General features: G+C 29.8%; 1 protein-coding gene across 2 annotated transcripts; it reads left to right on the top strand.

Moving 5' to 3' along the window:
- Positions 1 to 1,163: 1,163 nt before the first annotated feature.
- On the top strand, positions 1,164 to 9,068 carry LOC8261823 (condensin complex subunit 3). Of its 2 annotated transcripts, none has more exons than XM_048374980.1 (12): positions 1,164 to 1,895; positions 2,003 to 2,206; positions 2,755 to 2,900; positions 3,102 to 3,370; positions 4,167 to 4,255; positions 4,691 to 4,838; positions 4,917 to 5,356; positions 5,829 to 6,343; positions 6,433 to 6,493; positions 6,604 to 6,882; positions 7,843 to 8,104; positions 8,500 to 9,068. In XM_048374980.1, exons 1-12 carry the CDS (start codon positions 1,569 to 1,571, stop codon positions 8,829 to 8,831), a joined length of 3,072 nt encoding a protein of 1,023 aa, XP_048230937.1. In that variant the 5' UTR covers positions 1,164 to 1,568; the 3' UTR covers positions 8,832 to 9,068. The 2 variants fall into 2 exon arrangements, with proteins under 2 accessions (XP_048230937.1, XP_015583910.2); XM_015728424.3 differs by having other exon boundaries at positions 1,168 to 1,895; positions 4,158 to 4,255.
- Positions 9,069 to 21,744: the final 12,676 nt, after the last annotated feature.

Here is a 21,744-nt window from a genome sequence, read left to right as displayed (position 1 = left end):
CAATGGTTGCTATGAACAAATTGCTTCTTTTATTCTTTCATATGGATGGGGGAATTTTGCAGGACAATATAGTACAAAGGGAATGAATGTTTGGAAATTTCGTGTAATGATGCATTGAGTGCAATTTGTATATATTCCTTATACAAAGTCACCCAAAAACAATCTAAACATTTAAGATTTGAATTCTCTACCATAGTATCTGATATTATGAAAAGTAAAGAATTATTTATACTTTTATTATGAAACATAAATGATTTTCTTTTTCCTTTTTCGTTAGGGAATATGCCAATGAACTTTTATCCCTAAAAGAAATATTATGTTGCGAAATATAAGTAAAACAAAATATATAAAAATATATGCATATCGGTTGACTTTTTATTTTATTTTAAAGTACATAAATAATTTAATAAATTTGATTTATTATAATAAAATTAATTAAATGTATTATCATAATACAGTTAATTTTTTTGGTAGCATGAGGTTGATTTGGCACATATTCTACTAATGTGCCATATTTATTCTTTTTTTAATATAATATTAATATATTTTATTTTTGTCACGTGAGTTATAAACTAATAGTATTATAATAATGTAATGCATATTGTTAATATAATAAACTATAAGTTAATTTATTAAAAGTATGATTTTAGGTAAAAGAACCAATAAGTGAATCAAAAGAATCAAGTTATGAAGTTTATTTGTAATCAAACAATAAAGATGTAACATGATGGATGATGATGATACTCCAACTAAAAGAATTACAAAAAAGAAATGTTAATCTAATGGTAGTGCTAAGACTAAGGGTCTTTATTTTGGAGCAAATTAATAATTAATTCCCAAACTTTATTAAATTTTCAAAATCCTAATTAATTATCCTAGTTCCAAAAGATAAGGAATATAAAAGAGCTTTTTTAAGTGCCAGCCACGTTCATTGGAAGCTGATGCAGCCATGTTACCTTTTAGCAGGCCTTCTTTCTCCTTGTTCCAATGCATTAGCAAAAAGAACAATCTTTCTTTTCCATTACCTAATAATTAGACAAGAATACAAAGAATCAATTTTTTCATTGTACTTATGTTTAAGTGAATATTCCATGTTCATTAATTTGTTTTCTTTTGCTCTCTAACTAATCCACCCATTCTCTGTAATTTTATCAAAACCTGTTACATGTGGGTCGGTTTGATATTATTTTTACCATGCGCTTTTAATTAATTAATTTATTTTATATATTTTTTGAAATTCGAGTTTTAAGAGAAAAAGATATACTTTCTATAACAAGCAGCTTTTAAAAAAACAAAAAAAAAAAAAAAAAAAAACAATTGTATCGTATTGCTTCCTGTAATTGTTGTGGTGTTTGCATAAATTCTATTTGGGCCTTTGCTATGACTGAAAACGGTGCTATTTAAAAATCAGGCCAGGCCCAATAATAAGCCCATTAAAAGAAACTCGTAAAACAACTCCCGCTCGAATTCAAAAAAACACGAAAATCAAAAGGAAGCGAGAACGCCATACAGATCTCTTCTGTGTACAGAGAGAACCAGAGGAAACACAAAGTGAAGTGGCTTCAGAGATGAGAGAAATAGAAGAGAAAATAGCTAAAATCCTAGACGAAATCAAGACCACAAACGCAACGCACATTCGGAAACTGAAAGAACTCTTGACCGTCCGATCAAAATCACAATCGTCCTTCTCAAATTCCTTTTTCAAAACCCTAACTCCTATTTTCCACATCCAACGCCGGGTCCCTTCCGCTGAGCGCGTAATACGCTTCATTTCACTCTTCGCCACCACTGGCAACGACAACGCGTTCCTCGAAGAGTTTCTCAAGTTCTTACTTGTTGCTGCTGTTGCTGCTAGTAAAACCGCTAGGTTTAGGGCTTGCCAGATCATCTCCGAGGTTAACAATATCAATAACTCTTTGTTTGCGTTTTTTATTTAATGTATCTGTTTAGTTGGACCCATAATTGTGTGTCTCTGTGTGTGTGTTTTTCTTTGGCTGTGTAGATAATTATGAGGCTGCCGGATGATGCTGAAGTGAGCGACGATGTCTGGGATGAAGTGATAGAATGCATGAAGTTAAGAGTGGGAGATAAAGTTCCGATTATCCGTACATTTGCAATCAGGTCACTTTCGCGGTTTGTTAATGATAGTGAGAATAGTGATATTCTTGATTTATTCCTTCAACTGCTTCCTCTTGAGGGCAATGCGGTGAGTCACTCCTCGCCTTCCTTCCTTTTTAAAAAAAAAAAATTTAATTCCAGAATTTAGAAGAAACTTGAACTTGTTATGATTTTTACTTGGTATCATGTTTGAAAAGCGCCTAGCATTTAATTTGAAATGCAATCGTGCCAAAATTGACATGATTTTGTAAGAATTCAATTGAATTTGCATATGATTTATTTCAAACAAGAGCATGTGACCAAAGAAATCTCTATCATCTTTCTAGTTTGAAAGTTTAGGATAGTAGTCACTTATTTAGTCCATAAATAATTCCGTGATCGCTTTCAAAGACTGGAACTTTAAAGTATAATAATGCATAGTGAATATTTTTGTCCGAATGCTTTTAAAGTTTACTGAAAATTACAGAAATAATATTCCTGGAAGGATGAAAATTTCTTATGGCAAAGCTTTGATTTAAATAATATGAAATTAGTAATTGTTATATCTCTCGTAACACTTGTCATGCAGTATAGCATAGTGATTTAGAATTTTAAGGAAATTCATGAGTTGGAAGCTTAACTCTGAAATGTTTCCAGGAGGTTCGCAAGACAATTGTTTTAGCTTTGCCACCATCAAATGCAACCTCACTTGCTATCATTAATTGCACTATGGATGTGAGTGAGTCTGTCCGCAAGGCTGCATATTATGTTCTAGCTGATAAGTTCCCTCTTCAAAGTCTCAGGTGAACTTAAAGATGTAGTTTTAGATTTATGCTTTAATTTTCAACCAGTCCCAGTACATTTTTGATAATGTTTTAGTTGTTCTTGCTGTTAAGAAATTTTAAGCAATGGTCTAACTTCAATTTTAGTCCATTAATTGCTATGCAATTACTTGTTCATTACATATTAGTTTTTACCATTTTGTTTTCCCTTCTTTTTGATAGTATAAAGCAAAGGACAGTAATACTTCACAGAGGCCTTGGGGATCGTTCTATAGCTGTTTCAAAAGAATGTTTAAAATTAATGAGAGATGAGTGGCTTTTTAAGTGCTGCAACGATGATCCTATAGAACTTCTCAAGTACCTTGACGTTGAAACCTACGAGTCAGTTGGGGAATCTGTGATGGCTGCTCTTTTAAAAGATGGATTAGTAAAATTATGTGATGGCCAAAGTATCCACCAGTATGTATCATTGGCCCATGCTGAAAATGAAGGTTAGTGGAGCTTTTCATTTGCTCAAATAGTTCCAAGGAAGCATTTCTTGTTCATTCTTATTCTCTCATTGTCACTGGTTTTATTGCCTTTTACAATATAGTGCACATCTGTGAGAGGATTGCAGCTTCCAGCTTCCATTTTGATTCTACATGTATCTTTTGCTTAGTCAAGCATTGCTAAAATTATGGTGTTTGGATCATCAGCATCCTTATTATCATAATTCAAGTTTTTGATAGCTTCTCAAGGACCAAAAGAGAAAATGATCATCTTGATTAATTGGTGAATTTCTTTATATTGGAATTTTACAAATGGGGATGATGGAATGTTGGAGGCGATTTTCGGCTTCCAGACCAAACTGCATGCTGAGGCTTAGTTTATTGAGAAGCTTTTGTTCTTGGAGAGGAAGGGAATAGTGGAGTTAAATGAGTCACGAAGGGGCAAATCTTACAGGGTGCAATATATTGATCCCTTTGTTTATAATTTTTCAATGAATGTAGAATTTTTTTTTTAGTTTTGTTGATTTATTTTGCACATTTTATCAAATGTTCTGAAGAATGAATCATTTTGATTAAAAGCCATTTGAATCGCTATTTATGTCTCAAGGACTAGTTACTGTACTCGTAAACATCCGAAAACATGTTCTTCTGTGTGGTTGCTCGCGTGGCTCCTCATGTCAGTTCTTTGTGTCACGCTAGAGGCTTAAGCAGTTCTCTCTTCTCCAGGATTTGTCTTTGCATGGCTTGTGTTGTTAATCAGCATCCTAATGGTTTCTCATATTTATGCTAGGAGAATCAGCAAACTCCACTGCAAGTATCCATTTAATGGAGCCAGAGTTTGCAATTTATTGGAAGACAGTGTGTAGGCACTTGCAGACTGAAGCACAAGTAAGTCTGTTGGTAGTTTTTCTTTGTTTCTCACTTTTTTCGACTGGATATTTGGTTTTGTGTTTATATTGAGGAAGGGTGGAAAGGAGCGGCATGATTGAAGCTATCTTGCAGAATGCTAATCTTTTTATTTCGTGTCTCATTGGATCACTTTTTATCGGTGTCTTGAGAATATTTTGCTTCATGAATGTACAAGGTTACACCTGTTTTCATATATGTATATCTAACTACCTTAGGATGATTTTCTATGAAGTTTTTTGATGAGTCATTTCTGAAGTCAAGTTATGCTAAAGATGTTTTAGTTTCAATTCCCCAAAAAATATTCCAAATACTTTTGGCATTCTATTTTGGGATATAGTCGAACTAAAACTATCATCTGAAGCTATAAGTATGAAATCATGCCCTCTGATTAAGACATGTTATGTGTCTGAACAGGAAAAAGGTTCTGATGCTGCTGCAACAATGGGCACTGAAGCTGCAGTATATGCGGCTGCAGCTTCAGATAGCAATGACCTTCTAGAAAGGATACTCCCTGCAACAGTTTCTGATTATGTAGATTTAGTCAAAGCTCATATAGATGCAGGTAAGTGGCATCCTATTGCGTACATGAGTTTTATATGCCGCTGCATTGCATACTCTAATTTGACCTTAATATTTTCAGGATCAAATTATCGCTTTGCATCGCGTCAGCTACTATTGCTTGGTGCAATGCTTGATTTTTCTGATTCTACAAGCAGGAAAGTTGCAAGTTTATTTGTGCAGGAACTACTGCACAAGCCACTTGACCATGAAGTGGATGACGAAGGAAACCGGGTTGTAATAGGAGATGGAATAAACATTGGCGGTGACAAAGAGTGGGCAGATGCAGTGTCCAGTTTGGCGAAGAAAGTCCATGCTGTCACTGGTGAATTTGAAGAAATTGTTCTTGGGATTATAGAAGAGCTGGCTCGACCTTGCAGGGAGAGAATAGCAGACTTCATGCAGTGGATGCACTGCCTGGCTGTTACTGGTCTTCTCTTGGAAAATGCAAAAGCAATGCACTGGCTTCAAGGCAAAGCTATTGAACCCGCTGAGCTGCTTCAATCTTTATTGCTTCCTGGGGTATGCATATATTGCATTTCATGTTCTTTTCTTTTTCCCTTCGTTCTCTTGCTAGCGATTCTCAAGCTCTTTGTGAACCGGACTTGACAGGCTGTGTTGAATTGAATTGTATTGTGTGATGATTGAACTTGGGAATGAATGTATGACCTATCTTGCATTTATGTATCAATGAGGTTACAATGCATAGTGTCTGATTATTGCTCTTTCAACAGTCAAATTAAGCTATGTCTTATGTAAGTTTGTCAATGTGCTTTCTGGTATTTATGTACATAGGTAATTTAGAAAGTAAAGAATTTGTTCCTTTATTTCTTTGTACAGCAACCTAGAATTGTCTTTGAGCTTAGGCATTATGGGCTCATCAAAATATGTACAGCAGGCCTTATGTGTCCAATTGATAGTGTCCGTGTATTGTTTCTTTAAGCTCTTTCTCTAAGATTGTTAGTGGTCTGAAGACTCTGAACTATGGATGCAGGCAAAACACATTCACTTGGATGTGCAAAGGGTTGCCATCAGGTGTCTTGGTCTTTTTGGCTTGTTAGAGAAGAAGCCAAGTGAAGAACTAGTGAAGCAGCTTAGGCTTTCTTTTGCTAAGGGTCCTGCTCCAATAAGTACAATGGCTTCTAAGGCATTAGTTGATATTTGCATGTGGCATGGTCCCCAGGAAGTTGACAAGGCTCTGGGGTTGGATCATGCATCTCAAGTTCAGGAAAATAAGATGGCATTTAATCCTGTGAACTTTTCTGATCCTGATGACAACTTAGATGTTGAATTACTTGATCTCTTATATGCTGGTCTTGACAGAAGTGATTGGACCAAATCTGGAGAAGGCGATGAAAATGAGACAGTGCAAGGCATTCTTGGTGAGGGGTTTGCTAAGATTCTTCTTCTGAGTGAGAACTATGCAAGCATACCAACTCCTTTACATCCTTTACTCTTAGTCAAGCTCATTATTCTTTATTTCAGCAATGAAACAAAGGACCTAGAAAGGTGGAATTTCTGTGACCATTGCTTTTTGATAATTATTATTATCTTCTGGAGATAATCTTTAACTTGTGTTTTTTTTGCTTACTTCTCAGGTTGAAGCAGTGCTTATCTGTCTTCTTCGAGCATTATCCTTGCCTCTCAGCTAATCATAAGGCAAGTGTTTAACATTTGATGATATCTGATATTGGTTATTTTATGGGGGATAAAATCATATGCTTCCTTTTATTTTAATTCCATTGATATTTCAATGCTGGCAAATGCAGAAATGTTTGTCCAAGGCGTTTGTTCCAGTCATGCGTTCCATGTGGCCAGGCATTTATGGCAATGCTGGAGGTTCTAGCTCTGTGGTATCTAATATGCGTAAGCGGGCAGTCCAAGCTTCACGGTTTATGCTGCAAATGATGCAGGCCCCGTTGTTTGTGAGAAAAACTGAAATTGAGGATGAAAATGGTAGTATGGAATTTCCAGAAACAGTAGACAGCTCTCTGCAATCTTCATTTGAATGTGGAGATGAGGGACTTGCAATACGTATAGCTGCTGAGGTGACCTTTTGCAACTGAAGCTTTTATCTCAAGATAACAATGAGTCGTGAAGATTACAAATCATTAGTTTTTACTTCTAGAATTTCACTTCTTATTCCATGATCTGAAGCTAATTATTAGTGTTGATGCATGAATATCTTTTGGTGGCCATTTACATGGGTATATCCCCCTTGAAAGTATATTTTGCTTTGAGCGATTGCCGGCAAGCAAGAGGAGAGTTCTTGAGTATATATAAAACTTCTTTCTCTCAACTTATAGTCTTATAGATGAATGTGCTGTGGCATCAAGTATAATCTTCTTAGCCATGTATAGATATTCAATATTAGAACCCTCGATGAGGCAGACTGCTAGAGTGTTGGTATATCAGGCAAATCTAGTTGCATTGTGTCCTGACTTTCTAACTTATGTGGATATTTAGGTATTTGTTTTTTGTTCAGTTGTTGGAAACTTAGCACTTTATGATGACAAACTTGGAATGATTTGAACTTTGCTGCCTGCGGGTGTGAGTGGTTTGGACTTGGGAGGCTAAACCACGAAATTTGCTTTTGATAAATTTTTAAACTGTTTTCAATCACGAATGTGTGATATCGAAAATGAAACCCAGCATGAAGATGAGAGCCTCATATACGAGATATTTGTGGGTCAGTCTGGTTTTCTGTGGAAGGAAACTAAATTGAAATAACTGGAAGTTTTCATTTGTTAATACCAGATCTTTAAATTTAGTTTTATTTAGTTCTTGTGTTCAGACTTGATATATATATATCTTTAGGAGGTATACAACTGATGCAGTTGAAAAACTACATTATGCATGTGGTTAATTTCAAAGTGAAATTATTCAGCAGTTGATATATAATTGATGGAGAATTTGGCTTCTCATACCACGTTTGAAATTATATGTACCTCTTGAGCTGTGTTGAGGTGCCAGACATCTTAAGTTTATTATTCTTGTGTTTTGTTAAGGTGGCAGGCTTTTCTGGCAAGAAGACACCTGCTGAGAGGTCATACATCTCTGCACTAAGTAGGATAGTTGTCTTGCTTCATTTTCGGTCGTCTGAACAAGGAGCAGTAAAATTAATGAGGCGGCTCTTGAATCGCGTAGCTGAATCCGTAATAGCAGATAAAGATCTTATGAAGGAGTTGAAGCGAATGGCTGAACATCTCAAGTCATTAGATAGGCAACCAGATGAGGAACTACTTCAAGATCAAATTAATCTTATTTTGGGTAAAGTCTCTTTTCCTGACAAAAGCTAGAATACATCTTTAGCACCTTTTGGGTATTTAATTTTATAGGTAGCAAGAAGTAAATTACAAGATTGAAGCTGAAAATATAACCAATTGAAATATAATATGAATCTCTAAGAGAAAGGATTAGTTGCTCTTGAGTGTGATCTTTACGTACTGCTTGCTTTGTAGTTATATTTGGTATTTTAATGGGAGCCTGATATCAAGTTCCTCTACAAACTCGAATTCATTTTCCTAGTCTGATCAATGAATTTTCTTAACTTTCAGCTGCTCATGCATAATCTATTTTGCTCTCTTAATTATGTTGTGAAATAGTAAGAACTATTTAGCTAGCTTCCTTTGTCTCCTTTCCACTGATCGTGTATATGTTGTTAGGGAGGTTGGAACTGGACTTAAAATTGGATATTGCTAGCTCTGCTGCAATGCCTCAAACACCAGCCCTATCTCGATCATCTAAGCTAACTCGCGCTAGAAGACGAGTTAGCAGGGAGGGCGAAACTTCTTCTGATGATGAAGAAACCTCACCCACCACTGTTGTTCAGACCAGTGTCGCCAGCCGATCGCAGAGAGCAAGTAAGACTGCAGCCCTGAATAAGTTGACTGCCAACAGAGTCGTCAGAATAGAAGAATGTGATGATGAGGTGGAAGAAGCTTCAGAGGTGACATCAGGGGAGGATTCTGATGGGTCCGAGCAATATGGGGAGTGAATCTGTTGCAGATTTCTCTGTAAATGGTTTGTGCTTTCTCAGCACTGTTAGCTGTTGTTAACCATGATGTGTTTGTACATAGTGAAATGTTCACGGGTGTGAGCTTGTATAATCCGCTTGAAAATGACAGGTTTTTTCAAAGTTATGTACCATATTATTTCTATGCAAGTTAGTGAATCAATTCTGCTAGTGTTCCTTTTCCAAATGACAATTTAGTTGTCATTCTATTATTGTATATATGTGGTTGTATCTTTTGTTTGCTCAGTTTGGTGTAGCTTTTGATTTTTTATTCTTTTTTTGTTGGTTAAATTTGGCTTTTGAAAATCCCTATAAAACCCAACTTCTTTCAGAACTTACTGTTGGAGTCTCTTAAAAAAACAAAAGAAAAATTAAAATTGTAATCCCTACTTCAGAAAGCAGTGCTGAATGGGACTAATATCTTTGAAGAGCCATATAATTAGATGATATCTTAAAGGTGGTAGAACCTGTGGCAAATATTCAGCCATTAGATGATTTCTGCAATTTAAAATTTTCTTTATATAATTCCTGTCCCTTAAGTCTTTTAGTTGTGGTGGTGACAATAAAATCCTTTCTAGATGATATTCACCAATCTGATTAGTGTCTTTATTGAACATCATTTAATTAGTGTTTAATTGCTCTGATAACTGGACCTTTGATACAGCCAAGTGCTTATAAAATTTTGGTTACTGTCTGGGCCTACACAGTCTTGGTCTATATCTAAATATGCCACCGGCCTATGGCTAATTGAAGCTCATGGTCTAAAACAATTAATTTAGACTTTTAGAGGCCCGCATCGCAATTGGATTCTTATAATATGGACCCGGACCATGCATCTATGTGATTTGGTCTAGATATACGCGTGCCTCAGACGCTGATGGAACATGCTTCATATGCTGATGTGTTTTTCTCTAAATAATTTAAATTTATTAAAATTGTATTAAATGTTGAATAAATCTGTGCTGCATGTTATTTTTAATATAAATTTTTAATTGTTTGTTAACTTAATTGAAAAAATATGTACACTATAATATAAATATTTATAAAATAACTTTAGTTTAATGTTTTCTTTTGTTTATTATCTGTAAAAACGATTTATATTATGTTTATATTACATATATGTCTGTTTGAATCAATTAATAAATATGATATTCATTAATGATAAATATTTATTAACAATCGAATAAATATAGTACATAATCATTATAAATATCATAAATTTTATTAACAGATTGTCCCAAATAAGGAAAAGAATAATTTTAAAAATCAATTGCTAAGAAAAATGAGAGTAATGTACATAATAACTACATTACATGTATATTAAACGCAGATGTAATGAATATTAAAAATAAAGGTGATGAATATTATAATAATATTAAATGAACATTATAACGATATTATATTAATATTAAACATACACATAATAAACATTACAACTATAAATAATGAACATTACGAGATTACTTGAACATTAACCATATAGGTAAATGGACGTTACAACTACAAATAATGAATATAAAATAGTAATAAAAATGTTAACTATATATATATAAATGAAAAAGTTCTGTATTTAATTTACATAAATAAAATAAATAATTATCAAATAATAAAAACAATACATTTTAATTTAATTTAAATAAATAAAATAAAAGATTAAATATGCATTCTTAATGTTAATTTATTTTGTATTTACTAACTTTTTAATTACCTAATAATTTCAAAAAAAATAAAAGAATTAATAAATTAATTTAGTCTAAATGGGTTAATTTTAAATAATTTAAACTAGTCTAGAAATTTTTTCAACTTATTTTAATAATCATCCAATTTACAAAATCAAAATACAAATAAGAAAGGAGAAAAATTACTAGAATAAAAGTAACAAAAAAATAAAAAATAATGTATGTATGAATTTAAAAAGAAAAATAAAAAATAATTATAAAATCAGACTGAAAAAAAATTAAATTGAATTAGAATAAGAAATTTGAAAAAATGATTAAAGATATTGAAGAATTAAAAAAATAAATAAAAAAGACTTTTTGAATTTATATTAAAAGGTGAAAATTTCAGCCCATGAAAAACTATTATGAAAACACAAGATACAACAAAAATAGAGCATTATATTTGAATTTGTAATAAAAGCTACACACATAAGAAATGTAAATATATTTCCCCTTTTTAGTTAAACAATATTGTTTCGTACACTTGAACTATGTAGCTACATGGTCCATGGTCCGGGGTCCTGATACAATTTACCATCACAATTCTCTTGTTAACTGCCTTTTGCTATATTGTTCCTTTTATCCTCTTTTAACAGGCTTCAACATTTTAATTTCATTCTTTATAGAAATTTTTTTGTCTAGATTTAGTATATGTCCCAATCTATATACGAAATCGATAAATGATTGACACATATTTATTAATTTTAAATAAAAAAATATGTGTATGAATATGTGTCAATTATCTAAATATCAAAGTATAAAACCATATATACATATCGTTCTCTTATTAACTATGCTATATACATCAAGCTGCGCAAGAATTTCATCATTTCATAACTCAAACTATGTAGATACACATTTTTTTGATATATGAATATTTTTAGACCTATTTGCCTTCAGTATTTTTTCATATTATACTAGTTACTCCCTGATATTTAAAAATATTTTTTTTCATCCTTCTATTTTTTGATTTTATACTAAAAACCCTTTTAGTTAGAACTTCTGTTAGGGAATCGTTAATTAGGTTTGATTTTATACTATTTGCCCTCTGATTTTTTGTATAATATACAAATTTCCTCTTATATTTTATTTATTGCATTAAAAATCTCCTTGAATTTTGAAAGTCAATGTAATTAATGATCTAAATTGATAAAAAAATATAATTTAATCCTTAAACTTCTTATCAAAGTTACAATTCTATTGTAATAAAATTAATAATAATACTATCTATTTTATTTTAACAATTAACAGTTAAATTATATGAATTTTCAATATTTAGATTTATATAAATACTTTTAAGATATTTAAACTTACTAGAATTTGATTATGCTAAAAACTAGAGTAATTAAAGAACACCAATTAATTATTTTTGTACAGACACTATAAAAATTAGATAAGGAGGTTTTAGTATAATAAATAAATTATGAGGGGCAATTTGTATATTCCATCAAAAATCAGAGGGCAAATAGTATAAAATCAAACTTAGTTAATGGTTGTTTAATGGAAATTCTGACAGAAAAAGTTTTTAGTATAAAATTATAAAATAGAATGATGAAAAATATATTTTTTAAATGTCAAGAAATAATTAGTATAATATAGACAAATACAAGGGTTAAACAGTAATTACCCCATATTCTTATATAAAATGGATACTTAAAAGCTGAGTCACCAACTAAGTACTAAGTACTACTTTTATGTTTAAGAAAATTCTTCCTTAACTGAATTGTTCATCTTGCAATACAATATATATATGTATATATATAGTTATAAAAATTTAACATTGTATTTGACTTTCTGACATAACAAGTTTTATGTTTTTTCTTTTTCTTATGATACTTTAACATTATGAGAATTACAATGTTAAATTTATTAATATTATTATTAATTTTAGTTATTAAATTTTAAATAAAGTTAGATCATATTAAAATTGGTTTCATTAGAAAGAGGAGTGGAATTCTATGATGTTGCCAAAGTATCATAAACTTGACAAAGTTGATCCAAATTTATAAGGAAATCAAATTGTGAATTTCTTTTCCTTTTTCATTTATCTTTCTAAACATTAAAAAATCAGCATGATTGATTTTAAATGACAGCTAAATTTATAAGAAGTTGAATAATAGTGGAATCGCAAGTAATTAACTATTAAATTAACGGTGTTAGTGAATTTAAACGCAATTGTGAGTGATGTAACTCTCAAAATACAAAAATATAAGAAAAAACATCATAAAACTTCTCATGTCTTAAAGTTAAATTAATGGAAAAGAAAGTCCAAAAATTTCATGTTGAAGCCAAAACCACATATTGCTTACAAGATGGTCCAATCTATAACTTCAATGTTGAAGCCCAAAACTGCATTAAGTTTTATGCAATGAATAAAAGGGTATTAACGCTTTTGCTTAAGAGAAAACGATTTAAAAAGAATAATATACACTTACCACTTCTGAATTACCATTAAATTATTCGTATTGTCACAAAATCTCCATTCAATAAAGTCTTAAAAGAATAATAGTTTGCAAGCTATTTGAACTTTGATTAACACACTTTTTTTTTTGAGTGGGTTGAAATTTGAACCCCAGAACTCAAGCTTTCACCTATATTTTATGGGTTCTTTTTTCTTTTGTTTCTTGGCCACTAGGTCACTGCTTCAATGGTGGTCCACCTATTGTAATTATTTGATAAATATGTACAAGCAAGAAAAGTTCAAAGAAAAAGAAGGCACCATATCTGTTTCTCTGCAAATTAGTGGATACGAAGAAATGCCCCCAAGCCAAAGGAAGAGGAAAGTGTTCTCTTTACGAAGTGGAGAACCCACAAACTAAAAAGAGAAACGACATTTTCTTAGCTATCGTCCATATTTGCTTTAGTTAAGCTGATCCTTTGGCATGTCGACATCCTTGTCTATCTCATAATTGGCTCACATGCCTTTCTCCATCAATTCCTTACCTTTTAAAATTACATGCATGTAAAAAAAATTCAATAATCTCATAAATCTTTAGAAAAAAAAAAAGTTCACGGGACATGATTTAAATTTTTTCTTTCTTTTATGCTTTTTTTCAAATTTTTTATTTACACTGCTTTTTTATTTTTTTAAAAATTTTATAAAAAAAAAATACTAAAAACAATATTTAAAACATATCGAAATTTTTTATCATGTTTAGTATTCATAAATTGAATAATATTATATATTTTTTATAGTAATTAATATATTTTGATGACGTGAAAATATGTGTTCTAAAAAATATATTAAAATACAGTTAAAAATATATAAAAATATAATTAAAATAAAACTAAAAGGGTTATTTAGAAATACCAATAAAAATAATAATTTTGTGTTTACACCAGCTATCTTAAATTTTTATGAAAGTAAAAATAAAAAAATAAGATAAAATATAAAAATAATGCTATTATAATTCTATTTAAAAAACATTGCTAAAAAATACTATTAAAAAATAAAAAGATATTATAATACAGTTTTAAAACAACTATATAAATAAAAATCCTTCAGATGTTAGATCATAAATAAAATTTTTTTAGGCTTTATAATAAAATTTTGCAGCTCATTTTCTTTGTATTTATAAAAAGCTCTTTTAAAATTCAAACTTACTAAGACGTGAATTGTGACTCAGTCAACTTTGTGTACAGAATAGTGGAGTAGTATAACCAATCACTATGGCTCTTAGATAGGTACATTATCTAAAGCCTATGAAATTATTGTGAAAGATCTAATTATGGTACCCAATGAAAAATCCATCTAACTATAATATGATCCAAGTTAGTTGAGTACTTTTATATATATATATATATATATATATATATATATATATATATATATATATTGAAAAAGAAAATATCCAAAAAATAGAATTAATAGATTTTGAACTACATAATAGAAATAACTTTTTTTATACTCGCTGTAAGTAAAAATTCATTTAATGAGTGATAAGAAAATTTAAACATCAGATCTTTCATTCAATAAAATGAATACTGTCGCTCATCCTTTTATTATGATATTATATTATAAGATATAACTTATATATTGGGCTAATATTATTTTTTTTTGTTAGCAAAACTTTACTTCTATTTTTGGGGAATCAAATTTAATTTAAAAATTTTAATTTTACGTATTTATTATCTAATAAAAATGAAAGTCAACTAAATAATTTAAAAGAACTTCGGTTATTGCATGTGACCTTAATAAATTTTTTTTTTTTTAGAATGAGGGGCCCATATATATTAAAACCAATAAAAGTAATTTATTATAAATTTAATATTTTATTATTATATTAGAGATTTTCAATTTTTTGGGGGGGGCCACCGCCCCATGTCTACACTAAGCTCCGGCACTGCATGTTAGGGTTAGGTAATTCATTAAAAAGAAATAAATTCCATTGTTTTAAATTAATAAAGATTTAGTCGGAATTTTCTTATGGTAATAATGTTTAGCTCTGCTATTGGTGAACGTGGATTTGATTTATTGAATTGGTTTAATTAGCTTATCTCTATATTCTGGCTCAATGGATACCAAATAGTACAAAAAGTAGTGCTATCTAAGTAGGACTACTTGACAGAGGCACCATCTACCACAAAATTACAATCAAATAAAGTATTGTCTGGTATAAATAGTTTATCTTTCAGAAAGGATATTTTCCAGTAAATTGAATTTCTAAAAAAATTATTTTTAAAAATTTAAAATATTTATTATATAATTTGACTTTCTAAAAAATAATTTTTTTATTACTTTATCATATATTTTAAAAGATAGTAATACTTGTATAAAATTAGTATTAGTTTCTTATAGATATTTAAGTGAGGGTATATTGGTCAATTAAGTTATACTTAATTAGAGCAGTTCTACTTAGCGAGTCCTCTCTAAATAAGTTATTTTTTCTATATAAGGGAAGTTGAGTTGTCTATTTTTTGAAAACTATTTTTTTATTATGCAATTCAAACACAATTAAATCTTTACTTTGTAGGAAGTGCTACTTTCTCTCTTTATTTTCTATCAAAAGACTCCTAAATGTTCTCCAGAATTAGGGCTACATCTTCGATTATTCGTGGTTTTTGGAACTTGCAATTTTTTGAAAAATTATTATCATATGGAACTTAGATAATTATTTATAAGAGATATTATTGCGTAATTTTTATTTATATTATATGTTATACTGTAACGAACATTAGAGTGATATGTATAAATGAGCATTTTATATTTTTATATTAGATGATTGATACATAATCACTTATTTAAAACTAATGACTATAGGTCAATTATCTATCGATTTAGTATATAGGAGGAAACATCTGCCAAAGAACTTTGATATTCTTTTAGTTAGCATTTTAATATTCATACTGTTATACAAGAGTAAGAACTATGAATACGATGAATTTATCATATTTATTTACTTTGGTTGATTGGAGACCTATGCGAGCCAAAATCAAAAAAAGAGTTGTAATATTATTAAAGTATTTGGATAATATTGAATGTCTATCGATATCTCTACGGATAGGTTTTCTTATGCAACTAAAACTCTATCTTTATAACTCTTTACACATATAAAAATGTGTTACAATTAATCTAATGCTGCACATAAACACAAATCATTATCTCTTCTACTCTTTTTTTATTTTCTTTATTATTGTTCTTTATTTTACAATATATTATCAACACAATCTCGTTCTATAATATTATTTATGATTCTATTGAATTTGGATAGCTTATGATTTACTACAACCCAACTAAGGTGAAAGCAATTATTTGAATAAACAAGATTGAAGAGGAAAGCTAACACTTTCATCTTTTATAAATATGAGATCACATAATTATAATTAATATTTTCTTTTGGATATTTTATGATATTTATTTCTTGAGAGATGCTATTAATCTTAGCTAGTTTAGTCCATAAAAATTTCTTTATATGCATATCAAAATTAATATTAGTTAATGTTATTATTTTCTTATGTTAATGTCATTAGTATATATATACATACATACATATATAAATCATTAGATATTATTTTGAGATCAGTTAATGTTAATTAAATTCTAGTTCCTAAAGAACTAATATTATTTTTAGTTCTTAAAGTACTAATTAAATAAATTTTTAAGGTATAAATTCCTGAAGAATTCTAACTCTAAGTTCCTGAAAAATTAAGTATCACGAAATATGGTATCCCAATTTATTAAAAAGATTAATATTTTATGTTACTGAAAAATAAAAAATATTAGTCTATTAAAAAATTATTTGTCATGAATAATAAATGTTGAAATATATCTAGATGCTGATCTTGGAAATACAATCAAAGATGAAAATCATGAATTTCAAACAAAAAGGCACCAATGCGATGATTTTTCTTCATCATCATCTTCATGAAAGATTGGAACTTGAATATTTGACAATTAAAGATCAGTTAGTTCTTTAGATAAATTTAAAAGAAAGATATGATCATTATAAATCAGTCATCCTTTCAGAGGCTCATTATAAATGGATGTATCTACGATTACAAGATTTTAAGGCTACAAGTGAATATAATTCAATAGTTTTTTAGAATTAGTTTTATTAAAATTATATGAAAAAATGTTATTGATAGTGATATATTAAAGAAGACATTTGCTATTTTTGATGTCTTAAATATGCTCATGCAGTAGCAATATTGAGAAAAAGGTTTCAAGAATTATTCTGAATTAATCTCATATCTTCTTGTGCTGAGAAAAATAATGAGTCTTATTGAAAACTTATGAACCTTGTTCTATTTCATTTCTTAAAGTGAATGAAACAATATATAATAATGTTGGTCATGGGCGAGGAAGGGGATGGAAAAATTATCGTGGTCGAGGATGTGGCTGAAGCTATGGCTGAAATTATAATAAATCGTGGTGATAAAAATAATAATGCATTTTTTCGCTAGAAGTGAAAAAATCATGAAGAGTACAATGAAACAAAGTATAATTCAGAAAATTAATGCTAACGATGTGGCAGGAGAAGGCATTAGCATCATACCCATTGTACACCAAAGCATCTTACTGATTTCTATCAAGAGGTCTTGAAGAAAAAAATAAAAAATATAGATGCAAATTTGACAGAAAATGATGATGATTTTAGTAATTACTTTGCTAATCTCATACATTTAGATGTATCGGATTTCTTTGAGAATCCCGAAGGAGAAATTTAGGATTCGATCAATAGTGGCAATGTAAATGCCTAAAGACTTGTGTTAATATAATATCTGGTAGTAAAAAAAAAAATCGAATGTTTCAAAAAAGTAAATATATTACTACTTGAGGGTGCATATTTTTTTTAATAAAAATACGTTATTCTCCCTAAAATCTTACAAAAATTTATGAAGTTTTAAAGATATTCGCCGAGATAGATATGATATCGAGACTTTAAATATAGAAAATATTTAATATCTCTTTATTACAACTTTCATAATGGGTAAAAAATGTATATTAAAGAAATTACATGTTTTCTCTTCTATCTTATATATTACAATTATGTGTACAATTGAAACAAATTTGGTAATAAATAAGAAGTTTATTAGCCTGGATACTTTCTTATTTGGCATAATCGATTAGGTGATCTTAGATCGACAATGATGTAAAAAATAATTGAGAGTTTGTATGGCTACCCATTAAAGAACCCTAAGATATTTATGTTCCGCTTGCTCTCTAAGAAAGTTAATTACTAGACCTTCACCATGCAAGATTCAAAATAAATTACTTAAATTTCTAGAACGTATGCAAGGTGGTATTTATGAACCAATTCATCCACCATATGGACCAATTAAATATTTTATGGTGTTAATAGATACGTTAACAAGATGGTCACAAGTATTTTTATTATCAACCCAAAATCTGGCATTTGCTAGATTACTTGCTCAAGTAATTTGATAAGAATACAATTTTTAGAATATAGTATTAAGAGAATTCGTTTTAATAATACCGGTGAATTTACATCTAAGACCTTTAATGATTATTACATGTCAATTACAATAACCATTGAACATTCGGTAGCTCATGTTTACACTCAAAATAGTGTAGCATAATTTTTTATCAAACATCTTCAATTAATAGTTACATCATTGCTTATAAAAACCAATTATTACTTAAGGACATGCAATTTTATATGCAATAACTCTTATATGCATCAGGCTAGCTAGTTATCATAAATTTTTACCATTATAATTAATTTCTGGCTAAGAGCCAAATATTTTCTAATTATGAATTTTTGAATGCTGTTTATGTACCAATTGACTCTCCCATATAGCATAAAAATGAGACCTCAGAAGAGATTGAGAGTATACGTTAGACATGGATCTCTCTTTATTATTAAATATCTTTAGCCTTTAACGAGGGATGTCTTTATTGTAAAATTTAGAGATTGTCATTTTATTGAGGCTTTGTTTCCTAAGTCGGGGGAAGAGAACAAACAATTAGAGAAATAAATTATTTGGAGTGAGCTATTATTAAATTATCTTGATCCTTATACAAAATAATATAAATTAGAAGTTCAAAGGCTCATTTATTTGTGAAGTATAGCAAATTGATTGCCTTATGGATTTTGTGATCCAAAAAGAGTTATTAAATCTCATATACCAATTGAATTCAATTAGAATTTGATGTTCCAGCAGGACAACATGTTAATATTATAATAAATGAGTGCATGACACACTATAATCATGGTAGGCTACCTGGATCCAAGGATAAAAATCTAAAAAAAAAAAAAGGAAACAAAATAAACAAAATGACAATTCCAAAACTATTGATGCTAAGAGGTTATAACAAAAGTTATAGATGAACAAGTAATTCCAAAAGAAGTTCAAGTGCCTGAAGCTGAAAAGAATTAGATCTTAATCAACTATGCATTCAATTAAGTTACAAATTTTTTTATATAGATTAAAATAATTTTGATGAATGTGGTATAATTGCCTTAGTGGATACCTTTTAAAGGAAGAATATAGTAGCAATTCAATTTTTTCATGTGTTTTTATGAAGAAAATAAATTCTAATTTTGCTGTAATTGCGGTTTACGTTAATGATTTAAATATAGTTAAGAACTCTTAAAAGAGTTTATAGAAATAGTAACTTATTTAAAATAAATTTAAAATGAAAGATTTTGGATGAACAAAATTTTTCTTGGCCTGCAGATCGAACATTTATTTAGAGAAGTTTTTATTCATCAGTCAACTAATATTGAAAAAATATTAAAATATTTTAATATAGATAAATCTCATCTAATAAGTTCTCTCGTGATTGTTAGACATCTGAATATAAAAAAGGACCCTTCTCGTCCATGAGAAGATGGTGAAGAAATATACTTAGTCTAGATGTACCCTATCTTAGTTCTATTGGAGCATTAATTTATCTTGTTGATTGTACAAGACTTGATATAACAATTTTTATGAGTTTACTAGCAAGATATAGTTCCTCACCAACTCGAAGATAAAAGAATGGTGTGAAATAAGTATTTCATTATTTACGTGGTATATCATATATATGTTTATTTTATCTACAAGACTTGAAGTCATAATTAATTGGATTTGTAGATGCTGAATATTTATTGGATCCACATAAAGCTTGATCACAAATGGGTTACTTGTTTATACATGTGGTGATACTGCTATATCTTAGCATTCTACTAAGGGAACTCTAGCTGCCACATCATCTAATTATGCTCAAATATTGGCAATTCACTAGGCTAGTAGAGAATGCATGTGGTTGAGATTTATGATCAAACATATAAAAAATATATATGATATCCCATTTGATAAACGAAGTTCAATAGTGTGATATGAAGATAATACTACTTGTATTGCACAATTCAAATGAGGATACATTAAAGGAGATACAACTAAGCATATTTTGCCAAAGTTCTTTTTCACACATGAGGTTTAGAAATAAGGAATTTTAGATGTTCATCAAAATCCGATCTATCGATAATTTGACATATTTGTTTACGAAAGCACTCCCTACAAGAACGTTTGAAAAATTAGTGAACCAAATTAGTATACACTAAGAAATCTTTGTTAAAAGTCATGTTTTTAAGAAGGGGAGATTTTTATGCACTGTACTCTTTCTCCTTAATTTAAATTTTATCCCATTGGATTTTTCTAAGTTGAGTTGGTTGTTATATCTTTATTTCCTATTTACATCCTTATTTTTAATTTATTTTCTTTAACTTCTTACCTTTTTGTATTTCTTATATAATCAATGCTTTAAAGGCGTTATTGCTTATTGTATATCATGATTGTATTCTGCAATACACCAAACAAGCAGGAGCTTATAGCATGCTTCATTTGGCCACTCGCCACGCTTAAGGATATTGACTAGCCTTAGCTCTTATATTCATTGGACACCTAACTATATCGCACTTGGTTGAAGTTTTCTTTTGGCACATATGGAATTTACATTCATATGTCGCTATTACGAGAAAGCCTCCTTCCTTTGTTTTTAATGAACCCTATTCTCTATTAAGAGACACCTATGAATTATTCTGTAGAGCGAAGTAGCCTCTTCTAAAAGTATATTGTTGATGTTTCTTTTTTTTTATTGCTTAGTTTGTCCGAGTGTTGATTACAATATTCATTTAAGTGTATTAGTTTCAATAGATACTCGATGATGCATACATTTTTGCTTTTCACCAATATGAAGATGCTTTATCATAATTTTGCATATGAGTTAATATATTATCCTATTTTAGATGCTTACCCTTTTTTGGAAAGGTGCCATTAGTAATATCTTATTTGATCTAGAGCACAAACATTTGATATATGCCTATGTATAGTGGCTACTAATTTTTTTCAAGACTACTACTTATGCCCTAACTGGGCATTCATGAGTCCTCAAGGTTTTATTCCATTTATAAGGTAGTAGACAACTAAGAGTGATTATGACATGTCTAAGACACCATTAAGGACTGTAGATGTTCATTGACTTCTGAAAAGTGATGTTGGTCATTCATAGTAGACAAGCTTTCTCCTTTCACCTCATGAGCATTCACTGAGAGGGGGATGATTGCTAATGGGTTCTTCAAATATGACTTGGATGAGTTGCAAGATATCATATCTCCTCACAGTTTGTCTATAATTGGTTATGAGCATTTTTTACCTAAAATTCTAAATTTCTAAATTTAAATATGGCTTACAACGAAAATGGAGATAAGCTGCTTTAAGGAAGAGACAAG

The sequence above is a fragment of the Ricinus communis genome, chromosome 5 (genome assembly GCF_019578655.1).
Source record: "Ricinus communis isolate WT05 ecotype wild-type chromosome 5, ASM1957865v1, whole genome shotgun sequence".
NCBI classification, from domain to species: Eukaryota; Viridiplantae; Streptophyta; class Magnoliopsida; order Malpighiales; family Euphorbiaceae; genus Ricinus; species Ricinus communis.
Note: the sequence above shows the minus strand (reverse complement) of the source record. Positions and strands in the feature narration are given on the sequence as shown.

Excerpts from the sequence above, each read along its gene's own strand:
- LOC8261823 (XM_015728424.3), top strand. The coding sequence starts at position 1,569 with ATGAGAGAAATAGAAGAGAAAATAGCTAAAATCCTAGACGAAATCAAG. Across the intron at positions 1,896-2,002 it reads CTTGCCAGATCATCTCCGAG|ATAATTATGAGGCTGCCGGA; the intron begins GTTAACAATATC and ends TTGGCTGTGTAG. Across the intron at positions 2,901-3,101 it reads TTCCCTCTTCAAAGTCTCAG|TATAAAGCAAAGGACAGTAA; the intron begins GTGAACTTAAAG and ends TCTTTTTGATAG.